The sequence below is a fragment of the Theropithecus gelada genome, chromosome 1 (genome assembly GCF_003255815.1).
Source record: "Theropithecus gelada isolate Dixy chromosome 1, Tgel_1.0, whole genome shotgun sequence".
Lineage (NCBI taxonomy): Eukaryota > Metazoa > Chordata > Mammalia > Primates > Cercopithecidae > Theropithecus > Theropithecus gelada.
Window position 1 is genome coordinate 144,733,321 of NC_037668.1, and position 27,998 is coordinate 144,761,318.

Genomic DNA, 27,998 nt, shown 5'->3' on the forward strand with positions numbered 1-27,998 from the left:
AGATCTGAAACTAGTCAAAGTAGCTTCCATTTACTCACAGTTTTAAAAACATTTTTCAAGTTTAGTCAACTTCCCAATACAATCAAAGGACAAAATGGCAATAAAAAATATACTTCATCAGATCTTAGAGTTATGCAATCAGTTAAAAAAGTAGATATTGGGTTTTAAACAACTGACATACGCTTTCCTTTTCCCCCTTTAAAGGTTTTCAGTATCCATTTGAAATCACTGAATCACTTTTCTTCTCCTCCACAGACTTCAGAACTTTTTCACCCAGAACTGGAGAAGGAGCACTCAGTCATTAGCTGAGGGGAATGGCAAGGATCCAGGGGTCCTCCGTGACTACACAACCACCCTCCTGAGCAGCTTTAGGAAATCCAATGCTGTCTGAGAAGCAGCGGGGCCAGATCCAGATCTATGGAAAATTAATATCTGAAGTGCTTCCTGAAGGTCACCTCAGTCTTTATGCCATTTCAAAAGCTAGCCCGGGGCTTAAGAAGAAAAGGGAAGTGACATTCCAGCCATATTTGGGGAGCTATTTAATTTTCATTGCATACCTCATGCACAGGGGTAATAACACATTCTAGGACATTCTTCTGGCCTACCCACTCTTCCTCTTTCTCTTCTTCTCTTTCCCTAATGAGTGGTAGTGACAGGATGGAAGTCTGCACTGTTGGTAGATAAATGGCAACGCAGGAGAAAGAACTATTCCATAATCAGTTAAACAGGGAGTTTTCAGAATCCTGTCTTGTCACCTAAGTGTCTTACTGAAAGCCTACTAAGTTATCAAGACTATATTTCTTTGCTTTGTGCACTGGGACATTGAAGCATTGAGACACGAGAAGTCCAAAAGAAGAAAAATGTGAAAATCACAAATTTAAAGAAAATGTTGAGGTCTCAGTTCTGAAACACCATGCTTCAAGTGTTGTCATTTTTGAGAACATTTTTTAAAGGCATCTAATATTCCAGGACATACAGTTCCCATTACTGGCCCAGCAGGTACACAGGGTCTCCCACTTTGATGGTCCCTGGGTTTTCCAGCACAAAATACTGCCCAAAGAGTGGTGATTTTCCATATAACTTTCGTTCTGAAGGGTCACACTGGCGATAACTGCAATAGGAAAAGATCATGATGAGTCACAGCCAAGCGGAGGCAAGAGCTCAACCAGAACGTGGCTTCCATCCCACACAGGGCCTCCACATGCACAGCTTGAGAGGGCACCATCCCGTCAAAGCTCAACAGAACAACGCCTCCTGGAATAGGGCAGTGAACAGCCTGCCCAGCAAACAACTACAGAAGCATAAGCAATGGCCACATCCCCACATCTTTTCTCTACATTCATGTTCCCCCTTTCAGCATCAAGACATTAGATACTAGGCCGGGCGCAGTGGCTCACGCCCAGCACTTTGGGAGGCTGAGGCGGGCAGATCACAAGGTCAGGAGATCCTGGCTAACACAGTGAAACCCCGTCTCTACTAAAACTACAAAAAATTAGCCCGGTGTGGTGGCAGGCGCCTGTGATCCCAGCTACTCGGGAGGCTGAGGCAGGAGAATGCCATGCACCCAGGAGGTGGAGCTTGCAGTGAGCTGAGATTGTGCCACTGTGCTCCAACCTGGGCGACAGAGTGAAACTCCATCTCAAAAAACAAAAAAAAAATTAGATACTCAATGTGTCTAAACATACTTTATCATCTTTCTTTGCCCTAGGCGTCTTTCCTCCTGTCTCCTCCATGTCTGTCACCTGAACCACTATCCTAGTCGTCACTTGGGCTGGGAGCCCATCCTTTACACCACTGTCCTCCCTTCCCACAGCCTGTCCACAGCTGACCAGTTCCAAGGTTCTTCCTGTACAACATTATTTGACTTGGCTTGCTTTTCCTCATTCCTACCATCACGATCTTACTTCCAGCATGCTCAGATTATCGTAATAACTTCTTAACCAATCTTTCTTCCTCGTTCTCTACCTGTTTTCAATTCATTGTTGACACTGCACTATATCACTGTTGTAATTGTATTCTGGTCTTATCATTCCTAGGCTCGCAAACCTTCCATGGCTCCCCAGTGCCTAAAGAATAACATTCCAACTATTCAGCCTGGTGTGTAGGGCTCTACCTGGCCCCAGCCTGCTTTTTCAAACCTGTTGCCATCTGCTCCTTACTTGCACCTCTGCAGCTCTCTGCTGGATTTCACCTTGCTCTGCATTTTACTGACTCGGTGAGCCCTCTGTGATTCCTGTGGGATGCCCCTCTTCCAGGTCCCCATGCTTTACAATTATACCTGCCTCAAGGCCCAACTCAAACACCACATCTCCCGGGAAGGAAGCCCAGGTTCCCCCAGCCACGAGTAATTCCCCTCCTCAATTCTCTTTGCCCCTCCAACACTCACATGTCTTGTCCTGTAATGTCAGGGCACAAGTTTGACTCTACAAGGCAGAGTCCCTGGAGAACAGGAACTGTGATTAATGCCCTTGTACTGCTCATGCCCAATGCTGGGCCTCCTACGTCGCCTGTGACCCAGCATTGTTTGCTGGCTGGATTAGTATGCTCACGAGTAAAACCCTCTGTCAGAGACAGTATAAATATGAATATTTTTGTCCAGCAGCAAATGAAAAAAGCCGCAGGGAGAGGGCACATGAGCAGACGTGTGGGACTCACATGGCAAGATTCCCTTACCTTCCCCGCTGGGAAGAAGTTAACCTTCAGTTTTTTATTTAATCTAACCCTAATTTTACATCATTTTTATATTTAAAACATTTTAGATAAATCATTCATTTTATTCTGCCTTGCTTAAAAAAAAGTGACTGCAACAACTTGGTTCTAATGTTGTTCTTCAAATCAGAAACGGCAAAGGAGAAAACAGAGAGTCAAATCTAGAACCTCCTTCTGGAGACCCACAGCTCCTTCCCCAGACTGTAAACATCCTGTGGGCAGCATTGCGTCCACTCTGTTCTCTGTTGCATTCTCATGGCCTGGAACAGTGCCTCATACATATGCTGTAACCACTCAAAAAAAAATGTTGGTTGAACAATGAATGAACAAATGAATGAATGAATGAAAATGACGAGCTGCTGATGCAGGCTTCCCTGCCTTGCCAAGAGAATTTCCTCTCTCTGTAATCAGGTTTCTGCAATGCCTTTGGACCTGACAAACCAGACATCTCTCCTAGCCTGGCTCTCCTCTGTCAGCATGCGACACCACGACATTCTGGGATCTATGTGTCAGAGGGTGACCTCTTCAGGAACAGGCGACACATCAGCTGCTTGTATGGCTTGGGATTTCCGTGGCTGCCAAGCTCTGTAGTCTAGAGTCCAGGCTCTCATTATCTTGGGGAGAATTTGAGAGTTGGAGTTCTGTGCACCACACATGGATAGTCTATAAGGAACTTTACACATGTTATCTCTTTTAATCCTTACAAACTGCCTATGTGCGAATTTGTCTTTTCTCCATTTTACAGTTAAGTCTCAGGGGAGTAACAGACTTGCCTGAGATCACAGATCTAAGGGATCCAGCTGGGGCCAGAGCCCAGGCCTGGCTGACTTCAGAGTCTGGTGGACTCTTCCCACCCAGGATGTAACCCTGCCTGGTCATCAACATCCTCCTGAGTACAACCGCCGGCCTGAGAAGAACTGAGGGGCCTCACAATATAGTCATCTACACCAATTTCTAGCCACTTACAGTTTTCACCTATCCCTTCCTGCCAACCACACACATACACACTCACTCTCACCAGGTAATGAGGAGCAGAGGACCATAAAGAGCGGCTGCCCCTCCCGGCACAGCCTCCCTAAACTGCACAGGTCGGGGTGAGGGAGTTGCTTTGTCAAAGTGCAGGTGTGGTCACCGGCTCACAGGTGGCGGTCCACTCCACTGTCTAGGAGTAGAAGCGGGAAGAGCTATGGGAGTGGAGAAGGGGTTCTCGGCGGGCCGGCCTGCCAGGGCTTTCCTACAGCTGCCTGGTTTTGCTGCAGACTCTCACCGCCCCCTGCACCACCTGCTCCTGCTGCTGCGGCTGCTGCTGCTGCGGCTGCTGCTGCTGCTGCTGAAGCCCGCCTCCAGGCTGTGTGAAGACTCAACGAGGTCACTAGCGGCCCCTACTGGCACTAAGATGTATTGCAAGCAGTCTATGGATTCATGTGCACACCAAGTTCAACCGACTGAAAGAAAATAGTGTTTCATACATGGGTCTTCTACGATTTTTTTAATATATGACTTTTCATATATGTATTCCTGTTGGTATTAATAAATTAAAACTCATTTAAAATCTTCCTTAGTGCACTTTCTCCTTAAATGAATACGAAACATGACTATTCTAATGAGCAGGAAGCCCAAGACACTTTATTTAGCTTAAACCGAGGTCTCCATTATTTACAAGGTGCAATGTAAATGGAAACAGTTTGTTACCTTTAAAGTGCTGTGCACCACAGAGGGCTGCTCCTTGTTTACACTGCTGGTTTACTCATACACTGGTCAACGTCCAGGCCATGACTCCAGGCAGAGTCTCTGGTCACTGCCCAGTCCCACCACTGGTGTTCATGGGACCATAAGTCACCAGGGGCAGAAGCCATTCCTGAGGCCTCATGACTGCCTATCTCTACGACCAGGTTAAGAATTAAACAGCATTGTTAATCCCAACACTTTGGGAAGCCAAGGCAGACACGTCAGCTGAGGTCAGGACTTTCAGACCAGCCTGGTCAACATGGTGAAACCCTGTCTCTACTAAAAATACAAAAATTAGCCAGGCATAGTGGTGCATGCCTGTAATCCCAGCTACTTGGGAGGCCAAGGCATGAGAATTGCTTGAACCCTGGAGGCGGAGGTTGCAGGGAGCCGAGATTACTCCACTGCACTCCAGCCTGGGTGACAGAGTGAGACTCTGTCTCAAAAAATAAGTAAATAAATAAAATAAAATAAAATAAAATAAAAGAATTAGCATCGTGAACGTTCCCAGGAGAGGTGCCACACTGAACTTACAGAGGCTGGCTGTTGGGCAAGTTCGTGTTCGGTTTCATTTAAAGCAGCCTCTGAGTATAGGAAGAAGTGTGGTCAAGCTTCTCCTCCTCTCAGAAAGTGTCAAGTTTATAAATGGAGACTCTCAATGAACGCAGCTTACATGGTCATTGTGCACAGTATTCTATCACCTATAAAAATCCTATATCTTGCATTATTCCAGTCTACCAGAAGAAGTATTACAAGTCAAGTTTATACCAATAAAGAAACTGTGACTTGAAGAGCCTAAGCAACTTGCCAGTGTCACACCATTAGGAGGTGACAGAGCCAGGCAGGTGGAGGGTCTGTCTCCTCCCTTGGAGTTACCACTGCTATATCTTCTGTGTTTTGCTCAGCAGAGCACAGCCTGACACAAGTGGCTGCTGGCAAATATCATTGCAGTCACAATATTCGTGCATCCAGCAAAACATTTTTTTTTTTTGAGTCCCCATGCAGTAATTGTGCTATATTCTTTCCATTAGGGGCAAGATGTCATGGAAGCAACAATGGCAGACTCCAGCCATTCCTTCAACCATGGGGATTAGTGTGTACGTCACTTTCCCTTAAGAAAGAAAAGAAAAATTCCATTTTCCTATTTTCCTGTTAGCAGACAGGCCTCCACTGTGCCGCCCACTGTGAGCATTTTACAGACAAAGGCTCCCCTATGCCTCTGTATTTCTTTTTCTCGCACTGCTGTGCCATCCCGGGCTCTGCCTGTGGGTGACTAACATCAGGAGGCAGGGCTGGGCAGGCAGAGAGGTCTCCCAGCTGAGCGCTTGCATTCCAGAAGCAACCCCAGCCATGGGACCATGAGTACCCAGAGGCAGAAAGTGGTGTGGCTCTGAGCAACCTGCCCAACAGCGGAGAGGCTGCGGACACCACTGTTTGCTTCCCTTCCCATGATTTATGCGATGCGGCCAGGCCTTTCTCTTCCCGATTTATGACCACCTGTCTTGGGAAGAACATAAATTAAACATCCATGGCAATTTAAATCTCAGTAAGAGATAGGAGAAGACACCTAGGCTGGCCGCACTGTCTCCTGGGGTATTAGAAGCAATTAGGGCTGGATTGTTGGGCTGCACAAAGCCTGCAGAAGATCAGGGGGGTGTGCTGGCTCCTTACGCCCCCCGCCTTCCCACCCTCACTCTGTGTTTAGGGTCAATTATCCTCCTTCTATAAACACAGGCTCCCAATGGAGGAAGGGGGGCCCTGAAGATGCAGAGAACGAGCCCAAACACGTGAAGTGCTTTGCGGAGGCCGTTTCTGCAAGAGCATAAACCTTCTAAATCCAGAGGGAAGGATGCCCCACACTGAGCAACTGGGGGGAGAGAGAGAACAAGATGGACAAAAAAGGATGACAGCCAATTCCCCAAACCACTTGGCTGATTTACACAGAACCATCTATTTCTGTCTTGCCTCCCTTATTTTATAGGGAAGAACACTCAGGGCCTGAGTGGGGGTGGGGGCAGGAGCACAGCAGTTGGTGTGCTGCAGATCCTGGTCTCCTGACTCCCAGCCCAGGATCTTCCCTCTGGCCCTCCCTGCTTTCTGCCCCTAGTAGCTCCTCTGTGGCCACGGAAAACAGGAAGACTGAGTTCTGGTTTGTTCTGATGGTGAGTGTGCACATTTCACAGAATAGCTATAACCCTGCTCTTCTCATCAATGTTCTGTCACACATAGTGACATTTCCCCCAAAATTTTACTATGAAAATTCTCAAACAGGCAATTGGTAAAATAATTTTACAGCAAATACCCATTTACTCACTGCTTGAATTCTGAGCTTAACACTTGACTATATATATATATATATATATATATTCCTGACTATATTTATTCTTGACTATATATATATATATGTGTGTGTGTGTATATATATATATATTAAAAAAACACTTGACTATATATATCTGTCATCCAAACTGGAGTGCAGTGGCACAGTCTCAGCTCACTACCACCTCCACCTCTCGGGTTCAAATGATTCTCCTGCCTCAGCCTCCCGAGTAGCTGCAACTACAAGTGACCGCCACCATGCCCAGCTAAGTTTTGTATTTTTAGTAGAGGCAGGGTTTCACTATGTTGCCCAGCCAGGTCTCGAACTCCTGACCTCAAGTGATCCACCAGCCTCAGCCTCCCAAAGTGCTGGGATTACAGGCATGAGCCATCGTGCCTGGCCTTGACTATACTTTCTTTATCACATATGTATCTATTCATCAATCCACTGTATTCTCTCAGGCTGGTCTGTAGCCCTCCTCTTTGAAAGTTGCTGTAAATCACACCCAACGCTGTTGGAGTCAGGTAGAGACCAGCCACTTGCTATCCACCTCAAAGATTCCTTGAGTCCCACAAACCCCCTTCTCCGTAACTCCCTCCACCCACCCTGTTTGACTTCCCTGCTGACCACTGTATCCCTGCCAGGTGGCTTAGGCCCTCAAGGCCACCTGCTAACCTTGCTGCAGCCTGGCCCACACCCTGGGACTCATCTCCTATAGGATGACAGGTGCTGGCCAGAGAAGTCAGGCCATAGCCTCATGCTCAGGAGTGAGGTGACAGCAGGGATGACACCCCTCCAGCCCAGGGCTTCAGCTTGCCCAGAGAGGGGGTCAGATCTGGGACAGTAGAATTGTCAGGGAGGGATTGGGGCTGATCAAAGAAGACTGAATCGTTGGCCCCCAAAAAGGCCATGAGGTTGGTGAAAAGTGGAAGGAAAGGGAGGCAGGGAGCCTCACGTTATAGAGAATGAGTCCTGCTCCACAAAGGCCAGTGCAACCTCTCTGTCATGCGCTCGTTCACGATGGTTTTGATACAAGATAGTCGCGTCTCAACTGCATTCCTTCTTCAAGGTTCCCAGGGCCCTCCCTTCTACAAGTTATACCTGGGGATGCCAAGTCAGGACCAAAGCCAAAGAAGGGTCTCAGGGACTGTAGAGATGAGGCCTGACACCTGGCCTGTAACTCAGTATTCAATGTCAAAGGAACCAATAAAGAGAAGCACCCTTAGTTCATTTTCAGTTTCAGCAATTTCCTGGGTCCCAAATTTGGCAGATAACAGCACTGAAGTGCTTGGATAGTAAACTGTTATTGGTGTTGTTTTCACAAAAGTAATGCAGAGTAATTATAGAAAGTTTAGAGACTACATATAAGAATAACCCTTTTCCATAATTCTATCACTGAACCAAAACAGCATCTCCATTTTGCTTCATCTCCTTTCAGCCTTTTATCTACTCATGTGCATTTATGTTTTTTAAAAAGTAAAATCAAATAAAAATAAAAAGTAAATAGTGCTATTTTATAATCAACTTTGTAAAATCAACATGGCATCCTGACTATATATACAATTTAAAATGATTCTCGGTACTGTGCCTTTCACTTAAAATTTACCCTTAAGAAATTTTAAAGTAAACATAAAAGTAGAATAGTGCAATAAACCTCCCCATAATTATCACTCAGATTCTATTTATGAAGATTGTGACACATTTTTAAAATGTACTCATCTATCCTTTTTTCTTTTTGCTAAAATAATATATAGCATATAGCAAGTTCCAGATGTCACATCACTTCACTCCTACACACATACTTCAAGCAGCGTCTCTAAAATATATTGACATTTCTAATATAACCACAATGCCACTAGGACACCTAGTACATTTTTTGGTATCATCTAATATTCAGCCCATAATAAAATTTGTCAAAGTACATAAGCAATTTTTAAACATTGATTTATTTGAATTATGATTTCTAAATGAAAGATAAAAGTATTTATTTAAGCACACATGTTGGTGCTCAAAACACCGGCGAATGTTTCCCAAATCATCTCTTTGATGGGACTCCCTTGAGCTTCAAGACTATGTATATGGTGTTTTCACTGCTTCCTCTTATAAACATTAAGCAACAAATATTGCTTCTGTTCCAGGCACCTAAACCCGAGGATGAGCCCCGTCTGCCCAGTCCTACCTCTTCAGTGTTTCCAGCGGCTCCTTCCTGCTCATGACGCCGGTGTCTGGGTCCACTGTGGTTAAAATGCATCTGGAGACACACACAGAACATCAAAAGGGGGACAGAGCAGAGCACCCCACCCCCACCCCACAGGGACAGGAAAGCGCCTTACCTGGAACAAGCCATCAACCTTTTCAGTTCCACGTCACCAATAAGAAGCTCGTCCCAAGAATCCTAGGAAACAAAGCGCAAACTCCCATGAGCACCTCCAGGCCCCGCCCCTGACACGTGTGTAGAGACTTCCCAGGAGCGCCCGCACCTAATGATGTCACCCACATCAGCGATGGCAGCCTTCTGTTCTCCCCCAGCCCTGCTCTGCCAAGCCATACCCACACACCTTCGCGTTCCCTCTCTCTGGCTTTCACATGCCAGTTCATTCCCCTGAGATGAGATTTCTCTCTCCTCTCACTTGTAACTGTCGTGGAAACTCACCTCGCTCAGGGAGGCTCCCTGATGATCCCACTTGACTCCTGGTGGGGGTTGGGGTGCACAAAGTGGATGGGGTGGGTGAAAGTGGGGAGGGGGACAGAAGGGGACATTACTCATTACTTCAGCTCGTATCAGATCCCTTCGTGCCTGCCTGAAGTTATATGGCTCAAGAGCCTGAAGTCATTGAATACGTGCATGTCTCGCCGGCCAGATACGGACACATCAGGAGCAGGACCAGCAGCCTCATTCCTCTTTGATTTTTGCTGGAGCATTTATGAAGCACTGAAGCCAGGGGAGCTCTGCAGGCATTGCCTGTGGGCTGGGTCAGCGAAGCCTACTTTCCACGACAAACCGCATTAGTGGACCAAGGCCCTCCAATCTAGCAGCCGAGATAGGTCATCCATACATGGAATTCTAAAGATCAATATTCTGTTTTTAAATGCCAGAAATGTTCACAAAAAGCACTCCAAGGCAGCATGTTGTGTGTTGGTTTCACCGTGCAGGCAATACTTACTGTGGGGATTTAGAGGCACAGCTCTGCGGGCTGGTCTGGTTAGAGGAAGTTTTATGGAATAGGTAAGATAAGTGCTGAGTCTAAATGGGCAGAGAATTTGAGAGGCACAAAAGAAGGGTAAGGGGACTCCAGGCAGAGGGGACAGCAATAAGAAGGAAGGGCGCTGAGGAGGCGAAGTTCATTTCATTATAGTCCTGACCTTCTTACCCCCGGAGAGAATTGCCCGCCACACAAGGGCGAAAGGCAAAGACCTGGAGTTAGAAAGCAAACTGCCTTGTCCTTGGTTGATGATGAGCTGAGGGACAGAGTTTCAAGCTCAGAATTTTAACTCCAATAGTGTGTGTTATTCTTGATATATATGACACCGGGGTTTTGTTCTGTCATAAATCATAAAATGCGTCTCAGGTGCATATTTTCAACAGTCCAGAAAACTGGGCACGGCGGATTAGCACAGCCACAGCCTGTCCTGTGAACATTTCTCCACAAGGAGGCACTGTGGTCACAAAAAACACATAAAAAGAGTATAAAAGGAGAAAAACAAGGGTTCCACTTAGGAAATTGTTCTTATTAATTAAAGAAATATTTCCAGAGCCCCTTCTATGTCCAGTAAAAACTACTGGGGATTGAGTCATAAGCACTGATGAGCCCAGGAAAGTCTTCCTACAGCACCTGGAGGTGACCAGTTCAAACAGGACAAGCATGGCATGGGAGAGGCTCAGAGCACACCATAGCTTCAGAGACAGGAGGGAGCTCTTTGAGGTCCTGCCATCACAGCAGGCTTCCCAGGGGAGAGGGCTTTTAATCCAGGCTTTCAGAGAATGTCAAGAGTTTTAAGTAGGGAAGGGAGTAAGAGTCTCAGTGACCAGGAGACATCAGTTTGCAGTTTGGACCTTTCATTGGTGATATGGTTTGGTTGTGTCCCCATCCAAATCTCATCTTGAATTGTAGCTCCCATAATCTCCATATGTCATGGGAGGGATCCAGTGGGAGATAATTGAATCATGGGGGCGGGTCTTTCCAGTGCTTTTCTTGTGATAGTGAATAAATCTCACAAGATCTGATGGTTTTATAAAGGGCAGTTCCCCTGCACGCATTCTCTCGCCTGCCACCATGTGAGACATGCCTTTGCTTCTCCTCTGACTTTTGCCATGATTGTGAGGCTTCCCCAGCCATGTGGAACTGAGTCCATTAAGCCTCTCTATCTTTATAAATTACCCAGTCTCGGGTATTTCTTCATAGCAGTATGAAAATGAACTAATACAGTTGGTAATATAGGCTGGAAAAGCGGACTGTGGCAAGGTTACAGAGGAATGTAATGATTGAGTGGGAAGTGTGGACCTTTGTGACATGGAGAGCCACTAAAGGCTTCTGAGCAAGGCAGCAACACTGATGTTTTGTCACAAACTTTTAGAGAGGGAGAGATCACGCTGATCAGCTCTGGGAGGCTTGGCTGTGGCAATATTCAGGAGGGAGCACTTAGTGGTCCAAACTTAAGGTAACAAACGTTGGATCTGGCTGGTGGTTGAGAATAGAAAGCGGAGCCGATGTGGCTGGGGCTGGGAGGAACACAGCAGAGGGAGGAGCCAGGGCTGACTGTCACCCTCCCAGACTGGGTGAAAGAAAAAAATGAGCTGCCTGGATAGAAACAGTGAAGTCAACAGAAGGAGTTTGGGGACCAGGCACGGTGGCTCATGCCTGTAATCCTAGCACTTTGTGAGGCCAAGGCAGGTGGATCACCTGAGGTCAGGAGTTCGAGACCAGCCTGGCCAACATGGCAAAACTCCTTCTATATTAAAAATACAAAAATTAGCTGGGCGTGGTGGCACATGCCTGTAATCTCAGCTACTCAGGAGGCTGAGGCAGGAGAATCACTTGAACCCAGGAGGCAGAGGTTGCAGTGAGCTGAGATCACACCACTGCACTCCGGCCTGGGTGACGGAGCAAGACTCTGTTTCAAAAAAGAAAGAAAGAATGAGTTTGGGGAGGTGGGGTGAGGGTGTAGGGGCTGGTGTGTGAGCACCTAAGTCTGACTTTCTCTGTCAACCAACAGAGAGTTGGAACTGTGACACAGCACTCCAGAGGGGGTCCGGGTGGACGTTTGAGGGACCTACATCAGGTGACAGAGGGTGATGCTGCAGGAGAGTGTGATCACCAAGGAGGGGAGAGAAAAGGGTCCAGGCCAGAACTTTTGGAAGTAAGGAACGAGGACAAACAGCAGAGAAGTAAGGACAGTGCAGCCAAAGGAGAAACGTTTCAGTAAGTAGTGCCCATGGGTCCTCAGGGCAGGGTGGCGGCGACTGAAAAAGTCACTGACTGTGGCAGGTGGGGTGGATGTCTCCACTGTGGCTCTGGGGAGAAATGAGGTGTAAGAAATGAGTGTGGGGAGTGCCGATGATGAAGGGAGGCAGAGAAAAGCCACAGTTGCTGAGAAGGTAGGTTCTGAGATGCGGAGTGGGTCTGCTTTCCAGAAACTTCCGTGAAGGTTCTCAGCCTTCCTCCATGCTATCCTGCTCTCTCAGCTGCACCCTGGCCCCACCTGCTCTAATCCTTCTCCAGGCTCCTGGCAGAGGTAAATATGTACCATGCAAATCAGATTCAGTCACTCTCTGGCTAAAAATTCTTCCCAGACTCCCCAAAACCTGACACCAAATACCTGTGCTCTCAGCTCCCCTCCTCTCCCGAGCCCCAGCGCTGCGAGATGACCATTCTCTCACACCTTCATAGCCCTGTGTATGCACCCCTCCCTCAGTGCTCCCCCTTCTCCTGGACAATACTTATCCGGTCATTCATTTAACAGATAAGTAGTGCACACCTACTATGTGCCAGGGGCTCTCTTAGGGGCTGGAGATAAGGAGCTTGCATAGGGGAAACAGACAATACACTAATACCTGAGTACACACAGCTTGTTAGGTGGGGTGTGTGCTGTGGGGGGCTGGATGAGTGGGGTCAGTGAAGCCCACAGCAGGGGACTGAAAGAGGCACTGGAGTGAGCCATGAGGCCTGTGAGGGAAGGTATGCGAGGCAGAGGACCCGGCCAGGACACAGAGAAAAGGCCAGTATGGCTGGGGCAGAATGAGACAGCAGAGGGGAGTGAGAGGAGAAGCGGCTGGGAGCTGGCGGGGTGTCATGTTGGGCCTTCAAGGCCATCCATAAGGATCCCATCTTTTACTTGAAGAAAGGTGGAGAACTGTGAGAGGGCTTTAAGCAGAAGAATCACATGATGTTACTTACATCAACAGGGTTACTTTGACAGATGTGCTGAGAACAGCCCATGGATGGTGGCAGGGCTGGGTCAAGAGTGGGGCAGGAAGGCCAGTGAACCCAGGCTGTTGCAGCACCAGTGGTAACTACATCCAGGCAGGGAGGGGAGTGGGGAGGAGGGCCCAGCCATAAAGATTTGTCAACTGTAGGAACTTGGGATATGAGACAAAGAGAAGAACAAAGGGTGGTTCGCAGTTTGGGGCCTGAGCCAGCAGAATTCAGGGCTGCTGTGTGCTGAGATGGGCGAGACTGGGCACAGCAGGCTTTAGGGTGGAAACCTGACCCTCAATTTCAGACATCCTGACATTGGATTAGACATCCACATGGAGCTATGGAGAAGCAGGGGAAAGCTCTGGCAGAAGGATATAGTTAGGAGTCCTCAGGGCAGATGAGGTTTTGAAAATGAAAGAAAGAAAGAAAAGAAAGGAAAGAAAGGAAGAAAGGAAGAAAGAGAAAGAAAGAAAGAAAGAAAGAAAGAAAGAAAGAAAGAAAGAAAGAAAGAAAGAAAGAAAGAAAGAAAGAAAGAAAGAAAGAAAGAGAGAAAGAGAGAGAGAGAGAGGGAGGGAGGGAGGGAGGGAGGGAAGGAAGGAAAGGAAGGAAAAAGGAAGGAAGGAAAGAAGGAAGGAAAGGAAGGAACAGATCAGAAAAGTGAGTGCAGACAAATGAGAAAGGTTCTGAGACCAGAGCCCTGGGTGCCCCACGCTTCAGCTCACCCCATAATGCAGGTGTTAGTCACGTCCCCAGGTCTGGCTGCTTGCCACCCTCCTGGCCATGTCTTACTGGACTGTGATTGCTTGTTCACTATCTGACCACCCTGAGCTCCTCAGGAGAAGCAAATGCATTTCTTCAACCCTTGTTCTCACGTGTCTATTCACAGCGCACACCACACAGGGGCAGCAACCCACTAGATGATGGGTAAATTACTAGAAACAAGGCCGGCTCAGCCACCATTGTGTTACCGCCCCAACTTCACATACAGAATGTTCTCAATTAGGAAACACTCAGAGATAGAGAGAGAGATACGGGTTTTTAAAGTAAGATTCAATTGAAAGAAATCTCTGAGATCTGAAGTTCTACTCTGGGCCATCTCCTCCTCTCTTCTCATCTGAATCTTACTGTCACAGAATTTTGGAGTGGAAATGGCTTCAGTATGACCCTTGGTGCACAGATCACACCAGGGGAAAGAAAGCTTAAAGCCGATCATAGGGAGAAAGCTGGGGGTCTGAGTCAAACTCCCAGGAATGAAACTCTTCCTTACCTTTCTGTGGTACTTAATGTCCTAGAACTTTTCCACAAATTGTCATCGACCTTGATTCTCACAGCTCCCATCAGGCGAGGGAGTCATTGGAATTGCCCATGTTTTACAACTGCAAGAAGCAGAGGCCTCGGCAGGTTCGGTGACCTGTTCAGGCTTGTGTGGTCACTTGCTGAAGCAGGCGGAGTGGAATCCAGCTGTCCCAGCCCCACGGATATGCCCTAGAATTCTCAGGGTTCCTCTGGCCTTGTACAATTGGGGTTCAAAACCCAGCCCCTCCTTGCTGTGGTATAGCCTAGGGCAGGCCACCTCACCTCCCCAAGCCTCTCTCTTCTCTCCTGTAAGATAGGAATGATAGCTTTACCCTGCTGGGCTCTGTGAGGCATAGAAGAGACAACATACTTAAGTGAAACACAAGTGTTTATTCAAAACCCTCCCCACTCATTTCTCTTTTCCTGAGAAGGAATGTTCTCAGGAAAAATGACTCTCCTAGCCATAGCTAGTGGAAGATGAATCTCAAGGACATGGTCAAAGGCAACCAAACAGAGATTATTTTCCTGTTGTCTGAGTCAGGCTGGCCCATTGTGCACAGGAGCAGGACAGGCAGAGCTCCCTTGTCACAAAGAAGCACTGAGAGACGCCCAACCCAGGACCGTGGGGGATATGCACACAGTCCACCTGCCTCACACTAGGAAGTTCTCTGCCATCTTTAGAAGAAACGCTACCCTTGGAAGGTAGGAGCCAAGAGTATTTTATATAAAGCATTAGCAGTGGATTTGGGAGTACTTTCATTATCCTCCGTCGATTGATACTGCATTTATACACCTCATAAATTACATTATCCAAATTGATCCTTCAACAAACCTTTAAGGTAACCCTAGGCAGAAATACGATTATCTCATCGTTCAGGCAAGGTAAGTGGGACATAGCAGTGCTGCTCAAAGTCACGCAGAAGCCAGCACAGAAGCTGAAACCAGCCCTCACATCCTCTTGTTTGAATGTGGGAACCAAATTCTTATATTATTTCTCTTTCAGCACAGCTTTGCCTCCGTACAGCCAAAGTGAAGAACAGAATTGGTTCCTCTGAGTATAAAAGGTTAAAACTCAATTGCTTTGACTCCATTTTTCCCTGTTATGGAGGAAATGGGCAAACGTAAGAACCACTATATTGTCCCTTTTACCTCTCCCTTCTCAACATAAACATGAGGCACAACCAGAGCTCCTGAATTCCTAGCTGGGGGTCAGGGCTTCTGTTGAGTATCCACAGCTGGTGGCCACTCCCCAAGCCTCTAGGCCACCAACCTCTGCCTTCATGGAAGCCCAGGGAGAGAATCAGGTTAAACAGCCAAAGGCTATTTATTACAAAGTAAATTTGCTGCCATAATCCTGCGGAATCCCGGAAACCAAGCCTCAGGGCTATTCAAGCTAAGTCACCACGCAGACCTCTGAGGGCAGATGGAAGGTGGCACTGCAGGCGTTTTAGGGCAGTGCCATCAAGCTCAGAGGCAACAACCTCTCCCAACCCTCACCCAGCAGCCTTGCAATAAATGCCTGTCTTCTCCGAGAGAGCCATCTACTAAACAGGAAGACCATCCTTTGACAAGACAGGAGCATACACTTTCTTTGTTCCATGGCCCACACAGATCATGTAGTCTGTGCAAGAAAATATGACTCAACAACGAACCTGTCAACTCAGAATTCTCCTTAGAAGCCACAGATACTGAACTGCTTCCTTGATGACAGTCTCTGACCCATCAATATTTGTATCCTCCACACAGAAGTCTGCACTTATTAGGTGAATAAATCTAAAAATCAAATTGTTATGTATTACAGAGTTGATAAATAATGCACCCTTCAGAATAATCTAATCCAATGTCAAAGACTTTCATACCTTAAAAAAGAAGTCAAATCCAAGGAAAGACGCAAAGGGGCATGGCGTTACCTCTGCATAGACATCGCATCCTGAAATTACAATATTGGGCCTGAAGTTGGTTGCTTTAACTTTCTTCTCTAGCCTGGAGTTGAGATCCGCTAGCGACGCCTCAGAAAGGATCATGAATGGGCTGGTGTCTGAGTAAGCAATCTGATAGGGAAATACACATTGTTATAACACGTGGCACACCAACTTTTCAGTGGCTAGGTGTGCCTAGCTCCTAGACATACCCTCCGTGCTCCACCCCACCCCACACACAATCTTTCAAAGTAGTTCTCTTATTCTTTTAATAGAAGTCACAGTGACTCAGAAGCTTTAAATAGCCTTGAGACAGCAGAAACTGCATGGTGGAATGAAGGGAACAAGGACTCAGAATCCATCCTAAGCTGCCACAAGGCATGTGCCCTTGGGGACATCACTGCACCTTTCTAAGTCTCCAATTTCTCGAATGTTTAATAAGTTGGTTGAGTTTGATGACCTCATTATGTTTGATTTAAATGCTCACTAATTCCATGAACACTTATTTTTATGCAACTTACAAATTAATATTTATGTTGACCATAATTTATGCATTTGCTTGTTTATTTATTTATATATTTTGAGACAGGGTCTCCTTGCAGCCCGGGCTGCAATGCAGTGGCGCCACCACAGGTCACTGCAGCCTCAACTCTCTGGGCTCAAGCAATCCTCCCACCTCAGCCTCCTTAGTAGCAAGGACTACAGCATAATTTCTTTTTTATGCGCATGGTAAAAGCAGTATATGGTGCTACCAACCCTGCTTTTATGATGAATCCTTAGAGCTTTATGCCATTAAGGCTGATCATTTGAGTCTGTGTATCTCCATACCCATGCCAACTTGCATAGCTGGAATCTGACATACAACTGCAAACTAAAAATTCTGGACTCCACGTGCAGTTACAGAATGGAATGAAAAAAAAAACACTGGTGCAGGACAGTTTTGAAACCCTACTGGCATCAGAATGCTTACACAAATAGGAAGGTAGATGCTCAAGGGCAAAAATTCAAGAGTCCCCCAAATGAAGAAACAAATGATGCTTCCAAGGGAAGGGCTTTATTTCTGCCTACTGCTTGTGGTCTAAGCTACCAGAGGGCTGCCCCGAAAACAAGAGAGCCGAGGTCATCAGAGATGCCACCTGAGCCCCCCGGGCTGGGGGTGACTGCTTTCTACCAATAGAGGCAGCAGAACCTCTCACCTGGTCCTTGGGTCGGAACAAGTCTGCTATTTGGTGAGGATGTCTCGGTTGCATGTGAGGCTCAAAGTGCACCAGGTGGTAGGACTGTGACTTCAGGAAGCTGGTTATCCACTGGGCGGCGGCCTCACCACAGTCTCTGCCCTCAATCTCCAGACCATGCACTCTGCAGGGGTGGCAGGAACAAAGGGCAAACATGGCTTTGAAAATCCATGCACCCTAATATGTGCCAGTTATATCAGAAAAGCTGCTTCTAGCTGTAACATTACTGTCATATCTTAATTACCAGAAGATGTAATTTTAGTCCTGGCTCTGACTCCAAACCTGCGTCAGCCCACATGAAAGTGAAAGCACCCCTTTAAGCTTTGCTTTCCCCATTTTAAAAAATCAAGTTTTGTACAACTGTGTCTCCCTACCTGGAAGGAATGCAGGGAGGATGAAATGAAATCATATATTTGAAAATGTACTGAGTTCTCCAGAAGAAAACTAATGTATCAGTGTAAACTTAGAATTACTGCAAAATCTAGTTCACCCAGCTGAATAGCGACCAGAAATCTTTATTCACAGGCCTGGCTATACTTTGCCAGTATAGTAACAGCAACAATATGAAAATGTTCTATAAAGTCTAAAACATTACAGATAATAACGTTATATATAACAAACATTAACAGTAATAGTCTATTTATTTTATAATAACAATAATAATCTACTAGATTTGATTGCAAGTTATAACTTTGCAGGATTTGAAGTTCCTACTCTCCAGCACATAGCCATGTGCAGGGCTGCTCGGCGTTATATGAATTTCACAGCTATAGAGAGGAAAATAAATGCTATGGTGTAGGCCAGCGTTTCACAAAGTGCAGGACCATTACCACTGCTGGCATTCAAGATAACTGCAGATGGCACCTGGGTATAGCATTAAATAACAGTGAATTGCACAGAGAGAAATTTCAGTTGAGTGGTAATAAATCTTTACCTTTTAGCAACCCTTGATAATCACCTCTTTTAACAAAGAAAGAACACACCTTAGGTCCAGAGACCTCTGTAGGCACAGTTTCTAGCTAGAATTTAGTAATGTTTTAGCATATTGAGTGTTTGTTAATTTCTGGCAAATTATATAGGTAGCAATATAAAATTTGTATACAGGTAGCCATATAAGGTTTATAGGTAGCCACATAAATTTACATATAAACCCATATATAAAAATTATATAGGTAGCCTTATAAAGCCATATACCTGGCAAATTATATAGGTAGCTATATAAAGTTTCTTTTTTAAATAAATGTGTTCAAGATTAGTTTTTAAGCTGAATCAATTTAAAGAAAAACATTAAATAAATAAGAGTACAGGTGGTTTATGGTTTGGCCTACTGTCATGGTGGTGTTATGCGAATGCTGGAAGTTTGAGAAAGCTTAGTGGATCAAGTAAATCTACTTGGCTGGGCATTCCATTTCCACAAATGACTAGCTCCATGACCTTGGTGATAGTTTCTTATTCTGAGACTCAGTTTCTTCATCAATAAAATGGGGGTAGGAGCACAACTTTGTTGTGAGGATTAGGAACAATCTGTAAGAAGCCCCCAAACAATTCTTAGGACTGGGATGTGCTCAGTAGGCGGTAATGACCTAGGGTCCTCCAACCAAGTTATTTCAAGCTATCTCTGTATAGTTAGTCCACAAATCAAACATTTAATCAAACAAAAGCATCCATTCTCTAATAATAATGTACAAATGGATTTTTATATTGTGAAATAATATTGAGTATAGTATCCTATATATTTTTATATAATTTTATTTTATTGCTTTATATCTAAAATGAGAAATCATTACTAACAGTGTCTGGGTTACATAAAGCAGTGAGGTTAGTGTATTCAAAGGTTTCATAAATTTTTTAAAAATTATTATTGAAGTGTAACACTCATGTAGAAAAGTGCACTGCTGTAGTATATGACTTGATACCTTTTCGCACACTGTCACCCCACCCATTCTAAATTAACTTCCTGAGAATCAGAGGGCTGAAATATGCACCCAAGGCCTATGAAGTAATGAGAACATTTACAAAGACCAGGAGTGTTTGTGTTACTCTTTTCTGGGTCAAGATGAAAAATAAATAAAATGAATAAAATAAATGTACCCAAATTTATACACCCAAATAGATATTACCTTTCAGAGCAGTCACCTTGGGAAGTAATCATTCTAACCTATTATTAATCATATCTACTTATTACTACTTTTAAGCCTAATCTCACTTTTTAACCAAAAAAAAAATGGTCCTATCATTTTCTTATTCACAGGGTTTAGCTCCAAACAATTTTTTACTTTTCCCCAAAAATCAAATTCACCAGTTCTAGAACTGAGTGTACGTGAAGGGCTTAGCGTCTGTGTGTGTGTGCAGTTTAATGTCTGAAATGCTGATTTCAGAAGCATCTTGTGAAATGCCAGCATTACCAAATATCTAGGTATGGAGACAGCCTTGAAGGTCACTGTCTTGTTAGATGCCTCTTTGCTGGTGCCTAAGAAAAAAAAAATCACCCTCCTTTCTCCAGAGTCAAACCCTTACAGCTCACCAAGGTACCCTTTCAGTCTCAACTTGCCATTCGGCAGCCCAGGGCTTCCCTTAGTTGCTTTTACAGGAGGGTGTGAGGGCGCACAGCAGAGGATGTAAACAGGAAGGCTGCTTTGACTCCTTAGGGCTTCAGTTCGCAATAATTATTTTTACAAAGTCAAAACATTTGCATCTATCTTGGGCCATTTAGGCATCTGCCCTGTTAATCCGACACTGATTTCCATTGCAACCTCTATTTCTAGATCCTGGGGTTCAGGTTCATAATCACCCAGAACTTGAGGTCTTTCAGCGAGTAGAATTTGTTCCGCCTTCTTCCTGCTCCTCCCATGTTTCTCCTGAGTTCTCACTGGCCTCTGCTGTATCGTGGCCCCAGCACTCCACCTGTACACTGTCCCAAAGAGTGCAAGCAAAGAATTAAAATAAAATTCCAAATGCTTCTATAACCTTTGACCCTTTGACAAAGATAATGTAGGCATGGCTTGAGATGGTTTGAGGTTTGAGACTGTTTGCCTGAATAATCCACAGCAAAAGTCCCTAATTCTCTGTATCTTATTAGTAGCAGGCAAGGTACGTGAGAAGATCAAGTAACATCTTCAACCATGAAAACAGGTGTACTGCCTGTGATCACGACCTTCTGAAAGTGACCCCAGAGCCCCAAGAACTCATCAGAAATCTTTAAGAAACTGTGGGCTGAGGTTACAACTTCCTCATAAGAGAATAGGTTGGGCTGTCAAAAGAAACCTGAGTCCAGAAGATCCTTGGAATCTTTGGATGAAGAGTCTGTATACTACCGTAGCATGTCTAAGCCTTTTCAGTTTGCAATTTCCAAGCATGCCCTTGTTTAGTCTTTTGGGCATGGACCAAATGCCCATATGGGACTGTGAAAAAAGTTTCGAAACAATTTCAAATGAATTGAAAATTAAACAAAAAATTAACTATAAGAAAATATGGGTAAATATCTAACCATAGCAAATAAACACAAATCATGACATGGATAAACATGAAATACAAATTGCAATATAAATATTTAAAATCTTACCTCATTCAGGGAAAAATGCAAATTAAAGTAACAAGAAATTATCGTTTTTGCTCATAAAAATGGCAAAATATTTTTTAATATAATGGTTAAAATGGAATTGGTGAAACCACTCTGCAAACAATTTAGCAAGATGTATCAAAAAGCCTGCAGGATCCATATTCTTATTTCAAACAAAACCACTGCTAGAATTTTTTCCTAAGAAAACAACAAATGATATAAACAAAGATTTATGCCAAGATACTCAAACTTCTTAATATCTGGAAAAAAATTAAGACAATCAAAATGTTTAATCATGGGGCATGTTAAAATGCATTAGATGACACCCACACAATGAAATATTATGCCAACATGAAAAATGGTATCCTTAAAGACTTTTTAACAATATGAAAAAATACTCAACATTATCAGTTTAAGTATATAAACAATATGAAAGGATTTTTTGTATTATTTCAATTTGTTTTCTAAGTAACAGGCATAGAGACAGAAAGAAAATATGCCACAATATTAATTACAGTTATCACAGATTTTGTTTCTTTTTTTTTTTTTTGGTATTTCCCAATTTTTCAACAATGAATATGTACCACTTTTTTAATCTGAAAAACCACCAATTTCAATAAAAGTATATTATCATATTTAAAACTAAAATGTAGAAATTGTATCAGTATTGCATTTTGTGAACTTTTCTGGGTCTTTAGACATTTTTCAGATAACTACATTTTTTGAGGTGATACTACTTTTTTATGATAGGCTATAAACTACATGTAACATTCACAGTGCATTTTTATTCCAAATGCAGAAACTAGAACAAGAATATAACTAGACCAACTTTAATTTTGCCGTAATGAGATAAGAAATCAACTCTAGACATGACTGCTTAGAGGCAAAGCTAGTTTTCCTAGAAGAATTGCTTCGCTGCAGCCCTTCTGATGTTGAGGGAAGGGCTTCTGTACAGAACACCCTCCTGGGCTGCATCCCCAGCCTCATTCTGACACTGACCGCTGAGCAGCCACTGGCTGGATCACTCTTCTAGCTAGAGCTGTTCTTTTCTATTTTGGTTCTTTCATTAGAACTAAATCTTATGGGTCACATAGCCATTTGCAACTCTTTTCCTAACTGAGATTTGGAAGGTACCCAGTTCTTCCAAGCCAAGTAGAAAAAGTTCTATGAGAATACGTAGATCAAATCTCACCTCTGCTAGGACACTCGCCCCCACCACTCCTACCCCATTTTTGTGCTTGATCTTTGGGTGCTGTTATTTTTCTCCTGTTGACATGACAATATGCTTTTGTTCTCATGGGTTTCTACATAGCACTTTCAATGTGTTGTTGTCATCTCAACAACACAAGTTTCTGAAGCTGCTTCCTTCTTTCTCCTTCTTTTAGATCTTCATAATCTTGAAGACTTGGTTCTACATATGGTACACACGCAATCAACAGTTCATTATTGATATGTTTCTCAGGATTCCCTCTAGAGTTTACGCTTTCTCAAAATTGCATGACTATTCATTCATGCAAGGGCTACGACCTGCCCTTTCCTTACCTGCACTTGCGCACTGCATTTGTGGTGGGCGTTCTGATGGGCAGTAGTAGATCCTTCGTGTAGGCTGCACTGAGAGTCAGGGTGTCACCATCACAGGTCAGGGAAATCAGGACCAGGCGAGGTTCCTGGCGAGCGGTAACCATGTTTCCCTCCTGGTTGATCACAAGCCAAAACCTGCCATTTTCAAAACACAGGATATATGTGAACTAGTATGACAGGAAGCCAGACTCTGGAGGAGCTCCAATTAGACACTGTTGTCGTCTTTGACTTCTTCCCCATAAGCCTGGTGTGTGTGAGTTTGAGAGTGTGTGTCTGTCTGTCTTAAACATCAGCACACAGGACTCAGTCTGTCACTTAATTTCAAAGGGTTTAATAACCACTCAAGCATCCAACATATCTAGAGAACAGTTTGAGCTCTTTGATGGCACAGAAATCAAAGATGTTAATTATATTTTCATCTCAATCTCTAGAAAGCCTGAATGCTTTCATTAAACATGCTCCAAGCAGATGACAAGAATCTATTTTACAGAAAGACTTTAAGGGCAGGAGGAAACACAGTGCCTGGCGTCCAGTAGGCAATGGGCTCTCATCGGCGGAAATAGCAGGGCTGTTGCTCATATTGTTCACAGAGCATGCAGTTTAGCTGAGCAACATGCAGTGCCACTTATACTCTGCCAGTTCCAGCCCCCCACCTGTAAAAACTTTTTATGTTCCAATATTTAGTGCTGTCCATTCTGCAATTTGCTAAACTAGACAGTATTTTTTTCTCTGGCCCAGTATTCCTGGTCTACAGGTACTTCCTAGAAAAAAAGATAAATGGAGAAATAAGGGCAATAGAAAGAGCCATTTCCAGAACAAGAACAATACGTTTCTGTAGGTTGTCTCTCAGCTACCAAAGAAACAAAACATTGTCATTTCAATCCTTTCAGTACATGCTAATCAAATGATTACAGTTATAGAAGTGAGCATGTGCTTTTGAGATTTCCAGACATAAGAAAAAAATGTGGCCGGTACTTTAGGTCGTTCAATATATTTCTTGCATCACTTCCAGCAGGTTATCATGGCTGAGCTGTTCAGCTACACTAGAAAAATATGCTCAGTATAAGCCCTTTCCCTAACTGCCCTTTTATCAGACTTCGTTTCTGCACAGACAGAGGCCTGCCCTGCCCCAAATCCTTGGGACGAGCAGGTGAATATTCTCCCTAATATTCTTCCTGGTAATGGCAGTTTAGATCTTTCTAAAATGCAAATCTAACTTCAAGACCCCCTCATTCAAAATCCCTCCACGGTTCCTGCTTTCAGGATAAAACCAACTCCTAAGCAAGGGCATGCACAGCCCTTCATGATCCAGCTGCTGCTCCAGCCATTCTTACCTCCCAAGGTCTTCACACAGGCCAGTCTTTTATACATTTTTTTTAATTGCAGTAAAATAGATATAAAACATAAAATACCTAGCATACTCCTATGTACAGACCCAAAAGAACTGAAAACAGGAACTCAAACAGATATTTGTGTATCAATGTTTATTGCAGCTTTATTCAAAATGCTAAAAAAGTAGTAACAGCCCAAGTGTCCATCAACAGAGAATGGAATTTTTTAAATGTGATTTTAACCGTTTTGAAGTATGTGATTCAGTGGCAGGAAGTACATTCACAGTGTTGTGCAACCATCAGCACTATTTGCAAAACCTTTTCATCACCCCAAACAGAAACTCTGTACCAGTTAAGCAATAACTCCTCATTTTCCCCTTCCCCCTGCCCCCAGTAACATCTAATCCACTTTGTCTCCATAAATTTATCTACTAGACATTTCATATAATCAGAATCATGCAATATTTGTCCTTTTGTGTCTAGCTTATTTCAATTAGCGTTATGTTTTCCAGGGCCATCCATGTTGTAGCACATATCAGAACTTCATTCCTTTTCATGGCTGAATAGTATTCCATTGCGTGTATATATCACATTTTGCTTATCCACTCATCCATCAATGGACACTTAGTTGTTTCCACCTTTTGACTACTGTAAATAACATCATAATGAAGGTTCCACACTCAATGCTGCAAAGAACATTCACCCTATTTATGTCCCAGTTCCTTTTGGTAAATACCTTAGAGTAAGTTTGTCCAACCCATGGCCCGTGGGCCACATGTGGCCTAAGATAGCTTTGAATGCAGCCCAACACAAATTGATAAACTTTCTTAAAACATTATGAGATTTTTTTGTGATTTTTTTTTTTTTTAATTCATCAGCTATTGTTAGTATTAGTGTATTTTGTGTGTGGCCCAAGACAATTCTTCTTCCGATGTGGCCCAGGGAAATTTAAAGATTGGACAACCCGGCACAGACTATGCCAGCCTTTCCCCAGCATACACCATCCTCTCAAGCCAAGTGTCTTTGCCCAGCTTATTCTCTCTCTGGAAAGTTCTTCTCCCAACTTACTTGCCCAGCAAGTTCTGAATTATTTTCCGGTTTTCAGTTCAAGCTGTTACTTCCTCTCTGAAGTTGTCCCTGATGGCTCCAGCCAGCTTCCAGCACTGCAACCTCTATGCTGGCACGCTGGCACGTGTCACAACCTCTGTTTAGTTGGTTATCACCTAGGACTGTAAGCCAGTGTTGGCTTCTCTTGATCACACTTTCTGGGAGTGTGTGATGAACGAAAATAAAGAATTTATCATAGTGTCTAGTACAAAGGCCAGCTCTTCTTATCATCTATTGTAATATGAGCTCAAAAACTGCTTTTTGAATCTACGTAGTAAAATTCCAAGGCCCTTTGCCTCTCGGGCCTACAAAAACTAATTCAGTAAATTCTACCACTTTTCAGAGTCTACTATACAAAACATGGATTTTTTTTTTTTTTTTTTTTTTTTTTTTAGAGGGAGTGTTTCTTTTTCTTTTTTTTTTTTTTTTTGAGGCGGAGTCTCGCTCTGTCACCCAGGCCGGAGTGCAGTGGCCGGATCTCAGCTCACTGCAAGCTCCGCCTCCCGGGTTCCCGCCATTCTCCTGCCTCAGCCTCCCGAGTAGCTGGGACTACAGGCGCCCGCCACCTCGCCCGGCTAGTTTTTTTTTTTTTTTTGTATTTTTTAGTAGAGACGGGGTTTCATTGTGTTAGCCAGGATGGTCTCGATCTCCTGACCTCGTGATCCGCCCGTCTCGGCCTCCCAAAGTGCTGGGATTACAGGCTTGAGCCACCGCGCCCGGCCTAGAGGGAGTGTTTCTGTTGCCCAGGCTGGAGTGCAGTGGTGCGATCTCGGCTCACTGCAAGCTCCTCCTCCCAGATTCACGCCATTCTCCTGTTTCAGCCTCCCGAGTAGCTGGGACTACAGGCGCCCGCCACCAAGCCCAGCTAATTTTTTGTATTTTTTAGTAGAGACGGGGTTTCACCGTGTTAGCCAGGATGGTCTCGATCTCCCGACCTCGTGATCCGCTCACCTCGGCCTCCCAAAGTGCTAGGATTACAGGCCTGAGCCACCGCGCCTGGCCCAAAACATGGAATATTTAGGATCCTTGGTTTTCTTCCTGAAGCAAAGATGCATGTATCACTAACGTTTCAACTATGTCATGAATTGCCCTCTGTCTTGGGAGCTGGTAGGAGAAAGGTTACAGCTCCCATGAGTCCTGTGTTACTTGCTGAGCTGCGAGGGCTTCTCTGGAAAGGAGTTTCAAGTGCAGCCTCACAACGAGACCCGGGGCTGGCCTGAAGCCAGACCCTAAAGAGGACAAAGCCGCCGGCTCCTGGGTTTTGCAGCCTTTGCTGAACCCCAGGAATCCACGCAGCTCTCAGAACCCAGACAGAACATTAACAAGATCACTCTTTACAAAGCCCCAGTGTGCTAAAGAAAATAAGAGTCCTGGTTCCGCTGCTGTGTAGCTCTGAACTCAGCTTCTTTATCCACAAGAGTGCTTGAGAGAATTGGGGAAAATAGCATCTGCAATGCCACCCCCGCCTTTTTTTTTTTTTTTTTTTTTTTTAACTTAGTCTCCCTCTGTCGCCCAGGCTGGAGTGCAGTGGCATAATCTTGGCTCACTGCAACCTCCACCTCCCGGGTTCAAGCGATTCTCCTGCCTCAGCCTCCTGAGTAACTGGGATTACAGGTGCGAGCCACCATGCCCGGCTAATTTTTTTTTTTTTTTCCCTTAGTAGAGATGGGGTTTCACCATGTTGGTCAGCCTGGTCTCGAACTCCTGACCTCAGGTGATCCACCCGCCTCGGCCTCCCGAAGTGCTGGGATTACAGGCATGAGCCACCGCGCCTGAAGGTATTCCTTGAACTGCAGTCATTACTATTATGAGCCCCGCCTTGGTGCGCTCTTGGAGGGCTGGACTCTACAGTTTCAGCTTTCCCCAAGATCTCAAGAAAGTCACTGAAAATAAAGCTACTGGGAACCAATCTATTTAAGCTAGCCACCTCCACTAAATGGAGATTAAGAAGTTTGCTCATTGGCAGACACCTGGGAGCGATACCACACCTCAGCAGGAGCACATGACGCCAAAGAGCCAGTGGGAGGTGGAAATCCGCCCAACCCGGGAAAACGGGTCCATGTGCTCAGAGTCCCAGAGCCCCGGGATCTGATGCTGGGGGCTGAGGGTTCCTTTTTCTTTTTGGCCTTTTCTCATCCAACTCCCAGTTTCTTTGTAATAGGAGGAAGGACCTGTTAGTAGACTCTGCAGACCTCCCCTGCACTCCTCCCTTCTCAGACCCTTGCCCGAGGCGGATCAGCGCTGCCCCGCGCCCGCGCCCGCGCTCGGCCGTACCTGTCCCGCAGGTTGCCGCTGCGCAGCCCCATGGCCGTGCACTCGGCCTCGCTCACTGGCACCCCCTTGCAGGATTTCACAGGGTAGATCCAGAGCTGCGCCACTGTGCCCACCTGCTGCAGCAGCCGCCGGCGCTGCGTGGGCCATGCGCGGCGCCAGGCGACAGCCCCCAGCGCCACCGCGGTCAGTCCCAGCACGGCGACCCCGAGCCACCCGGGCCAGGGCTGCGCGAGGAGGACAAAGCGGGCCAGCGCGGAGGAACCGGCGGCGCCCATGGCTGGCTTCTCCGCGAGGTACCGGCGGCAAGGCCGGAGCGCGCTGGTAGTCCCGGGCAGCTGGGGGAAGGTGCGGCCTTTGGCCCTGAGCCCAAAGGGTGGGCAGTTCCCGAACCCTTCCGGGCCAATCAGAGCAGTGCGTCCTTCTGGGGGGCGGTGCGGGGAGTGGGAGGTGGCGGCTCAGCTTCCACTTGGTCTGCGCCCCATGGCTTCTGCAACCTTCCGTCGCCTGCAGCTCAGGGCGCCGT

The 27,998-nt window shown here is 45.3% G+C and overlaps 1 protein-coding gene across 2 annotated transcripts; it reads right to left on the bottom strand.

Moving 5' to 3' along the window:
* Positions 1–3: 3 nt before the first annotated feature.
* On the bottom strand, positions 4–27,998 carry MARC1 (mitochondrial amidoxime reducing component 1). Of its 2 annotated transcripts, none has more exons than XM_025392986.1 (7): positions 27,476–27,998; positions 22,725–22,898; positions 17,585–17,747; positions 16,380–16,520; positions 9,091–9,152; positions 8,937–9,008; positions 4–1,111 (listed from the first exon to the last, which is right to left on the bottom strand). In XM_025392986.1, exons 1-7 carry the CDS (start codon positions 27,748–27,750, stop codon positions 985–987), a joined length of 1,014 nt encoding a protein of 337 aa, XP_025248771.1. In that variant the 5' UTR covers positions 27,751–27,998; the 3' UTR covers positions 4–984. The 2 variants fall into 2 exon arrangements, with proteins under 2 accessions (XP_025248771.1, XP_025248763.1); XM_025392978.1 differs by having other exon boundaries at positions 9–1,111; positions 16,329–16,520.